Source organism: Grampus griseus (genome assembly GCF_964374135.1).
Source record: "Grampus griseus genome assembly, chromosome: 19".
NCBI classification, from domain to species: Eukaryota; Metazoa; Chordata; class Mammalia; order Artiodactyla; family Delphinidae; genus Grampus; species Grampus griseus.
Window position 1 is genome coordinate 2,323,540 of NC_139013.1, and position 10,425 is coordinate 2,333,964.

Genomic DNA, 10,425 nt, shown 5'->3' on the forward strand with positions numbered 1-10,425 from the left:
GGACCGGGGCATGAACCCGTGTCCCCTGCATCTACAGGTGGACTCCCAACCACTGCGCCACCAGGGAAGCCCCTGATATCTTTTTTAAACCTAAAAAATCTAACCTTCTCTAAACATTAGTATTTTTTTCCTCCAGTTTTTATTATTTGTAAAATATACTTTAACTATTATTGAATTTACTTTGATGTATTATGTGAAGAAAAAAATTATCCCCCATTGTTAATTGCCCCAACATCAATTTTAGTAAGTGATACATAGTCATAATATTTTATTTTATAATACAGCTCTGTATCTGGATCATCCACTTTGTTTCATTGTTTTGTCACCCTATTATATCATAGATCTGTATTCTTTTTAACTTTTATAGCCTCGTGAGTTTTCTATCACTGTGCCTTTAAGAAGTTTATTTATGTGTGTTATATTTATATGAGAAAAATGAATTTTATTACTCTTCCAGATGAAAAGTTGTTCAACAATTAAAAACAGCCTTTTGATGATTATTGAAGTGAATTTATAAATGAATTAGGAAGAATTAACATTGTTACATTTAAACTTAGATCCAGGAATATGATATTGTTCTTTTATGTACTCAAGCATTTTTATCAGCCAGCAAAGTAAGTTCCCCTTAGTTATTCCTACATACTGTTGCAGTTGTAGGTTTCTTTGTGTAGGATTTTTCTTTTTTTGTTATAATTCTCAAAAATCCAGCATCCCAGAAATGGGGTTCCTTCACTGTTGCCCCACTACATGCATTCAAGCTTGCCAAACCCGACACTTCCAGCAGTTGGGGGCCACAGATGCTCTTAAAGGAAAATGCAGAGAAGCATAGCAGTATGTGCGCGCGCGCGCACACACACACACACACACACACTTATGAATACCACCACCTCAGAAGGATCAGCCATACACCCATCTGGGCCCCAGCTTTGAATCTCCTACCACTCTGGGTCTAGGGCTGGTGCCCAGACCATCTGATAGTCAGGTCTTCTCCAGGTGAGACCCTGAAGGAGGGATGAAGTACAGGTACATTGCCATGGTACCCAACCCACTTCAGCCTTTCAGGTGAAGAGACCCATTTGGATTCATTAACTATAGGTGTGTGGGTTTTGTTTTTTGTGCTTTGTTTTGGGTTGGGGTTTTTTTGTTGGTTTTTTTGTGGGGTTTTTTGGGTTGTTGTTTGTTTGTTTTTTGGCTGCACTACGCAGCTTGCAGGATCTTAGTTCCCCGACTAGGGATCGAATCCACTCCCTGTGAAGTGGAAGCATGGAATCCTAACCACTGGACTGCCAGGGAAGTCCCTCCCCATAATTTCTCTTTTTAATATGGTATAAGATATGTGTTTAATAAACCCAAAATCTTTAGTGTTTCTCTAAAGATGACAAAGTATGTAAATTTAGACATGTTTAGCAATGAATGTTTCAGTATTTTTATCTTAACTGAAAATGATCTGGATGTTCAGTGAATTCCCATCATTTAATTTAATTTAGGAAAACTCTAAAGTTTCAAGTTATCAAACATCTGGAGAAATTAATTTTAGGTAGACATACCGTAAAACAATCATTTTTAAAGAATTCATGTAAAAATTTTAATCCCATTGATCTCTATTTCATTACCTATGAAAATATCATCATACCAAGTTAATTTTCTTGCTGACAAATTTTGTAACAAAGATAACATGAACTTACTTTTAGTAAACCTAGGAACAATTAAAGTATTAATACTTAATGCTGATAACCCTAAAGACGTGTCTATATTAATCAAAGCAACAACTTAGGCTTGTTTTCATTTATTAAAGAGTAATTGTATATCACATGATCCTTTAAACATTTGGATTACTTTTTTGTTACATTTAAAAATACTAATTTGTAAGTGCTTACTTTTAAGTCAATAGAGCTGTTTTACAAATTCATATTGATAATATCATCTGTAGGTAGAAACAGATCACATTTATAACATACGTAAACATACATACATCCAGATAGACACAGAGATCTCATAGTTTTCCTGCTTGAGTTTTAAAAGTCCATTTTTTTTAAGGTATTAGTTTCTACTAATTAAGCCAAGGCTGTAGTCTCAGGCAGCATGGGCTGTGTTTGCATTTCAAGGACATGATAAGAGTTATAACTTCAAGCCTTTTCCTAGGAGTACTTTTGTCTCTGAGGGTCAGAATTTTGAAAAGATGTTTTATCAAGCCAGCTGTGTTTAACAGTGCATGCAAAATTAGGTTTGGAATGTCAAAAAAAATTTCATCTTGGCCAATTTAGGGTTAGGTAAATATCTGTAAGTATTGGCTCCGTACCAATTGTAGAAGCCAGCGGGAGCTCCAGTGGGTGGCTGCCTGTCCAGAAGCTGGGAGGCTTTAGAAGCACAATCTCCTGCTTTCTTTTAGTTTCATTTTACTATAAAGTGCAAATCTAAATTTAAATTTCCAATTTTAAGCCACATTTAAAAAGTCAGCCAACCCAGTTCACTGCAAAATTCCTTCCAGGCCTTCCTGCCTGGACCTTCCCCCAGGTCCTCTGCCTAGGACACCTACTGGCACCCTCTTAAGACTCCAAGTCTTAAGATAACAGCTCAAATAAAAGTCGTGGACCATCACTTAATATAAGGAGACCCAGGTATCAGGAAAAACTCACCAAATCACCTGAAGGGTGCTGTGAAGCCAGAGGGGCTCAAGGGGCCCATGCTTGTTACAAGCGTGGTCTAAAGTAGACCCCAGGTGACCTCAGGTGGGTTCTTCTGATATCCTGCTAACTACACCAAAGCAATGTTAATGAAAATAATAATCTGTAGAAGAATAGGAAAGAGTTTTGTTTATTATAGAAAAGAGTTTTTATTTTTATAAGCCAAACTGAGGGCCAACCTGAAAGCCATCTTCCCAGATTACTCTTGAGAAGCTGCTCCAGTTTTCAGCAGTTTTATATATTGTCAGAACAAAGAACATTAAACAAGTCAGGGTTATATTTCTTCAACGTTTCAAAAAAAAACCAAACAGATCAGCACATACACAGCGAGTCAGTATGGCCTTGGCACCCGGGAAGGGAGTCTTTATCATTAAAGGAGGAAAAGGAAGAGAGGCACTTAATCTTTATTTTTAACATGGACATTCTTTACTTCTGGTCAGTGTGCCCTTAAATAATTAAAGCAGATGTACAACGTATATACGACAGGCCACAAACAGGCTATTTTAAGTAGCATAACATTCAAGTTAACTCAGGTATAAGCCTGAATGACTTCCCTGTATCTCAACGTGTGAGCATTTCTTTTATCAACAGCCACCACAGGGCCCTGCATACTAGTGGACAGCCACCCTGGGATTTCCCCTGCAACATTCAGGATCACCCCTGAAACCTTTGGGCCCCACATGTGAGCGGACAGCCCCCACAACTTTCCATTTCCCATCCTGTATTTCCCGACATCTTGATGCTCACAGGAGTTTCCTCGGTCTGCTGGCTGGCTCTGCCAGTTGTTGGGCTGCACCCCACAGGCCTCAAGGCCTGAACTTGCCCGGCCTCAAGACCGAAGAAAGAGCCCGGAGTCAGTAACAGAGACATCAATGGTTTAATGGGTTGGGGCGCTTACACGTCTGAAGCAACACCTCACCGTGTGTGGCAGATGGCGGGCAGGATATGGTGTCTTCACTCCGTGGCGAGGAAGGGGAGATTGCCAGTTATGGGGGAATTAACATCAGGTGGGCTCATTGGTTACCAGGGAAACCAGCAGAGGAGCATGACCCTCACGGCCCGTTTGATAAGAACAATCATCAGCTGGGGCTTGGGGCAAGTGTAGGAAAGTCAGTCATGTGCGTGAGTGTAGGTGATGCAGGCACTGGTCCAGCAGGGATGTAGAGAGAGCAAGAAAACAGCCACCTTGAGTGGCCTGGCCATACAGTATGCCTTCTAGGATTCTGTCCTGATTCATGGATGACAATGCCACTAAGTGGGGTGAAAACTGGGGAAGATGCAGGTGTGGAGGATAAATGAAGAGCTCTGTGTAGATGTGTGAAGTCTGGAGTGCTTGCTACATGTCCATTCAGTGTGATTCAACGATGGTCTATCCATTCACTAACCAATTGTTTATTGAGCTTCTATTATGTACAGGGAGAATCTGGTCTGGGTCAACTGTGTGCTGGAGCATGCTAGTACCAGCTCACAAGAGCTAATCGTTAAACATTCAAGACTGTTGCAAATCGGTCATTAAGCTATCAGTAGCTTGGCATTGGCTGTGGTGAGATTGTTTACACCATGGAAATTGACAAATGCTATTTTTTTTTCCCAGAGAGTTGATTTATCAGCACCACAGTAAATAAGCCAAAGTAATGTCTGTGTTCATGCAGCCTTCATTCTAGTGTCAGGGACAAATTTTAAACAAATGATTATAGAATAATTAAAATTGCAATGCATATTTTGAAGAAATGAGAGTGATGAGAGTATAGAAGGAAAAATGGGCTAAGTTGGCCAGCAGGGGGTGATAAGGAAGTAATGCTTGAACTGACCTGAAGGCTGAACAGCATGTTTTAACATGGATCAGGATGTGTTCTATTGATGAGGTGTCATGGTTTGATTGGCAGTATCTTTTTCTTCCTTAGTGGAACTTAAAATAATGGAGTATCTTTCAATGAATGGTGGTTTAGATTCACTAGCAGGTATTAATCTGATTCAGGAAGGGGTGTCTGAACTGGATTTGTGGGGCCCAAAGATTCCAGGCAGGTGTTGCAGAAATGACCATGGAGATAGGAAACCACCAAGGCTCAGGGATCCCAGCCCCCGGACCCCAGCTCACACCAGGGAAGCTCTGATTTTTGTGTTTTGCTGTTCTGCTTCATATTCGTTCAGAAAAATACACATTGAACACCTAGTGTGTGCCAGACACTACGACACACAGGCGATACAGTACTGAGGAGACCAGAGCGCTGCCCTCGGGGATTATATCTGAAGGAAGGGGATGGGGATTCGGGGCAGAGCAAGCAAACTGAATAATTAGGTAATTTCAGAAGGATGATAAATGCAATGGAGGTAACAAAACAGGATGCAGGCATGATGAGTCACCTGGAGGAGATCTGCTTTGGATGGCAGAGCCACAGAAGGTCGTTCGGATGAGGTGACCTTGGAGCTGATAGGGAGTTGGCCACTCAGGGGTCTGGGGGTTACACCAAGCGCCTTGATGTTTTCTGCCTCAGACAGTATATCTCAGGTAATCGTGGGAGTGACACCCGTCACCTTTGCTGTATTCTATTTGCTAAAGTTAAATCACAGTTTCCTCCCACACAAGGGGAAGGGATTATACCAGGATGGGACTCATTGGCATGTGCCTGCCAACCCCAGGAATCACCAAAGACTTGCCTGATCTGGCTGGCTGGTCACATGCCAATTTATGTCTCTCCCAGGGATTATGCATTTGATCAAGAGGTTGATGTTCTCAAGTAAAGGAGAGCTCTTCAACCCTCAAGGATATGTTGGTAGCACTGCAACCCTCTCCTAAAAACTCCCAAAGAAATGTCTCAACAAGGTAAGATTTTTTAAAGTCCTAGAGAAATACAATCCAATCTCTATCATTAAAAAGCAGAACACCCCCCCCCGCAAAGTAGAACCCCAAATGGTTCTGGACCCAAAATATTGGATCCTTTCTCAACCCTCTGAACTTTGGGTAGATTGCCTGTCCTATCTGAACTTCATCTTCCACATGTAAAATGAAGAGGATTTTATAAAGAGTGATAGAGATAATGTATAAAAGTGACTAGTACAGGTGGCCTGGAAAAAAGGGAAGAATTGGAAGCACAACAATAGATGGAATAAAAAATAGTGGCTTGGGGACTTCCCTGGTGGTGCAGTGGTTAAGAATCCGCCTGCCAATGCAGGGGACACTGGTTTGAGCCCTGGTCCGGGAAGATCCCACATGCTGCGGAGCAACTAAGCCCATGTGCCACAATGACTGAGCCTGCACTCTAGAGCCTGCGAGCCACAACTACTGAGCCTGTGTGCCACAGCTACTGAAGCCTGTGCACCTAGAGCCCATGCTCCGCAACGAGAGGCCACCGCAATGAGAAGCCCACGCGCCGCAACGAAGAGCAGCCCCCACTCGCCGCAACGAAGGCCCAATGCAGCCAAAAATAAAATAAATTATTTTTAAAAATGGTGGCTCATCAAGAGATCAGATGTGGAGGAATGATTAAAAAATAGTAAATACTGTTCTCTCCATTTTTTTCTGGAGCTTTATCTGAGCACATGGCACCCCAGCTGGAGACATTTCCCAGCATCCCTTGCAGGTCAGAGTGGCCATGTGACTAAGCACTGGCCAATGGGATGTCAGAAGAAGTGATGGGTACAACTTCCAGGTCACATCTGAAAAGCACTCTCCTTGCCCTCTACTTCCTCTGTCTTCCTTCCTGCAGTTGGACTGAATGAGTTGCTAGTAAGCCTTCTCCTACCACGTGGATAAGGAGACTGTATGGGATGGTACAGCAATGAGATGGGAGGAACCTGGTCTCAGGATGACTTTGTGGTGTAGAGACACCCATGTTTACAGGAAAGAGAAAAAAAAAAAACCTTCTGTATTATTTAAGCCACTGTTGTTTGGTCTGTTAAAGCAGCTGAACCCAAAACCCAACCAATACAGTGCTATCAGGTAAACATTAGAGAAAGAAAAATGTATCCCTGATGTTCTCTTAGGAAGGAGCCACATGAAGACCATGTCTCTGCAAGTACGATATGGACTGTTTTTCTTCCAGAATAGTTGCTTCTTCTGATGAACTCACTGACTTGCATTTCAGACAAATATTAGATGGAAAGTGTGTACCACTAAGCATTAGAATCATTTTGAGCAGGTCAAGGTGTGATCACTTGTGGGAGGTCCATGGAAATGGATGAGCTGAGCAGAAAGTCCCCTAGTGGACTCACACTCCAGGATACAGGGTCATTGGTGGGCTTTGGGATGAAGTGACCCCTTACCACAGTTGTCGTTCAGTACCCACAGGGGATTGGTTCCAGGACCCACCAGGATACCAGAAGGGATGCTCAAGTCCCATAGTCTGCCCTCCATACCCACAGGTTCTGCATTCACGGGTTCGACTAACCAGGGATTGTAAACAGAGTACACGATCCACGGTTGGTTGAATCCGCAGATGTGGAGCCCGTGAATACCAAAAGTCAACTGTTTTTTAAATTTTTCTCTCCCTCTTTCTACCTTCCCCTGTGTATGTACAGTACCATTTGCCTAAATTAAATGCACCTTGGGCACGTCTCCATTTTATCCAGCTGCCTACTGGGGCTTCCTGCATGAATCAGCATCAACGTTGTTGTCAACTTTTTGGGCCACCCAGTGTGTTCCTGGTGGTCTCTGGAGACATTAACACCTCCACTAAGACCACAAGGAAAATCCTGTGAGGCTGGATTTCTGGGTCACTCCATGTCTTAAGGTGGCACCTGAAGATACAGCTTCCGCAGGGATCCCTTCATGTCCTTGTTCTTCAGGCTGTAGATAAGCGGATTTAGGGTGGGCATGAGGATGCAGTAGAAGACGGCAGCTAGGCGCCCTTGCTGAGGGGAATATCGCGCGGTGGGCTGCATGTAGGCAGAGCTGCCAGTGCCGTAAAACAGGAGGACGGTGGCCAGGTGGGAGGAACACCTGGAGAAGGCCTTCCAGGGGCTGGCTGCTGAGCGGATCTGAACCACCGTGGCCAAGATGCGCACACAGGACAGGACAGTGAGGCTAAAGCAGCTGATGATGACGCAACCGCTGGCTGCAAATCCCGCAGTGTCGTGGACACCTGTGTTGGCACAGGCTAGGCGCATGAGTGGCGGGATGTCACAGAAGTGGTCAATCACGTTGGGGCCGCAGAAGAGCAGGGAGAAGGTGTTGGTTAGGGGAGGGCAGAGAAGAGGAGCCCACTGCCCCAGGCCGCCGCCACGGAGACACAGGTCCAGGGCCTCATGGCTGCCCCGTACACCAGGGGCCTGTAGGTGGCCAGACAATGGTCAAGCCATGGAGGTGATGAGAAAACACTCTGCGGACTCCAGGCAGACAAAGGCAGAGTTGGGACATGTACGCATGGAGGGAAATCTGCCCCGAGCCCAGCAGGGTGGCCACCAGGGCCCGGGGCAGGGTGGTGGACACGGAGCAGATATCCACCAAGGAGAGGTGTTTGAGGAAGGAGTACAAGGGCGTGTGCAGGCGGGCGTCCAGCGTCACGGCGGCGACGATGGAGATGTTCCCCAGAAACGCGGCCGGGTAAACCAGAAGGAAGGCAGCAGCGCTGAGCAGCTGTATCTCAGGGACCGCTGAGAAACCCGGAGGAAGAAAACGGGCACTGCCTTGAGATTGGTCATGCTGTGTCTTCGGAAAAGCTCGCGAATGGCAGGGGATGCTCAAAAAGCAGTGCATGGGGCTTCTCTGGTGGCGCAGTGGTTAAGAATCAGCCTGCCAATGCAGGGGACTGGTTTGAGCCCTGGTCTGGGAAGATCCCACATGCTATGGAGCAATGAAGCCCGTGCGCCACAACTACTGAGCCTGTGAGCCACAACTACTGAAGCCCACGCGCCTACAGCCGGTGCTCCACAACAAGAGAAGCCACCGCAAAGAGAAACCACCGCAAAGAGAAGCCCATGCACCACAACGAAGATCCAACACAGCCAAAAATAAATAAATTTATTTTTTTAAAAAAAGTAAAGGAATAATCATGACTCTCTTTATAAAGCATTTTCTCGTCTGTTGCTATGTTTAATATCCATAAGGACTAAGGACCTCCTGGGGATAGATTTCACCTCCATTTTACAGATAAGATAATGGAGGCTCACAAAGGTTGAGTATCTTGTCAGTGATCAGAGATGTAGTAAATAGTGTTAAATTTTCCGTTTCCGGTTTTGCAATTTCCCAATTGCTCCTTACTGGCGCTCAGAGCAAGAGTCAACCTACAGCAAAGTAGCATTGGCTCTAGGGGCCCTAACTGTATATGCTCTCCCCCTTTGATCAATTTATTTCTGCATGGATCATGGTCTCTAAAAGCTGTTTCTTTCTTACATAGATGGAGAGGTCTCTGGACTTGGGCAGTATGTCCAGAGTGCAAAAGTTTATCCTACTGGGTTTATCTGCCAGGCAAGGCATAAGGATTGTGCTTCCTGACTCTCTACCTGCTCACCCTCCTGGAGAAAACGCGCATCATTTTCCTTGTCTGCAGTCATGGTGAGCTCTGAAAGCCCATGTACTTCTTCCTGGGCAACCTGAGCTGCCTGGAGATGTGCTACATGTCAGTGACCATGCCCAGCTTGCTCATGGGGCTGAGGTCCGGTGCATGCCATGTGCCCTTCACAGCCTGCATAGTTCAGCTTTTTTTATTCATATCTCTCATTGGCACCAAGTGCACCCTCCTGGCCTCCATGGCCTATGACCACTATGTGGCCATCTGCCACCCACTACCCTACCTGCTGCTCATGAGGCCCCAGATATGCCTGGGTTTAGCTTTGTCCTCATGGCTTTGTGGGTTGTTGGTCTCGGTGGTCAAGATATCATGCATCACCAGCCTGTCCTCCTGTGGCCCCAATGTCCTCAACCAATTTTTCTGTGATGTCTCCCCTCTGCTCAACCTGTCCTGCACCCACGTGACCCTGACAGAGCTGGTCGACTTCATCTCTGCCTTCGTCATTTGCAGGATTCTGCTAGTTGCTCTGGCCTCATATGCGGCCATCAGGAGGGCTGTGCTCCAAATGCCTTCGGCTGCTGCCGGCAGCAACCCCTCCACCTGCGCCCCCAACCTGACTGTGGTGGACATCTTCTGCTCAGTGGTTCTCTTCACGTATTCCCGCCCCAGCCGTGTCGAACCCACTGACCTCAACAAGTTGCTGTCTGTCATCTACACGGTGGCCACGCCCATGTGCTGCCTGATCTAGTCTACTGCCTGCGGAACAAGGAGGTCCACGCAGCGCTGCGGCCATTTCCTGCTCCTGACTTTAACACTTTCGTGGCCAAAACACGTGCACAACTTTCAAAGGCAAATAGAAATCCGGAGGAAAATATTTGCAACATAACGTATAAAGACTTCTTTAAATAAAGGAGAAAAATATGAAGACCCCCACCGAGAGAAAAACCAAAAGGAAAATGGTCATGAACATCAAGCCTATTGAAGGAAACATGTAAGTGGCTGATAACCTACAAAAAAGATGTGCACGCCCTCTAGTAATCCAAGAAATGGAAATTTACTCCTTGCCCACTGTAAAAAAAAGTATAATACAAAATTTAAGCACAAGAATTTTTATTACAACACTGTGAAATTTGGAATAAACATTATTTTATTGGAAATTTTTACAAATAACTCCAATGTCCACCAACGTGAAATTATTTAAATATGTTACATTATATACATAGTGTGAAATAACAGGCATTCATTAAAGAGATTAAACCAGACTTGCAGATACTGCCATGGGGAGACAGTAA

At 44.9% G+C, this 10,425-nt stretch overlaps 1 protein-coding gene and 1 pseudogene across 2 annotated transcripts; one reads left to right on the forward strand and one right to left on the reverse strand.

The window, feature by feature from the left end:
* Nucleotides 1–7,409: 7,409 nt before the first annotated feature.
* LOC309836633 (olfactory receptor 9S13-like) lies at nt 7,410–8,324 on the reverse strand (annotated as a pseudogene). Its single transcript has one exon. The product of its transcript is annotated as an olfactory receptor 9S13-like (transcript).
* A 695-nt stretch (nt 8,325–9,019) lies between these two features.
* On the forward strand, nt 9,020–10,042 carry LOC309836634 (olfactory receptor 6Z7-like; the record flags this gene model as incomplete). Its single annotated transcript, XM_082676741.1, is given in 4 exon segments — nt 9,020–9,108; nt 9,110–9,185; nt 9,189–9,869; nt 9,872–10,042. Coding segments are annotated over 4 exon segments (1,017 nt in total).
* Between the last annotated feature and the right edge of the window lie 383 nt (nt 10,043–10,425).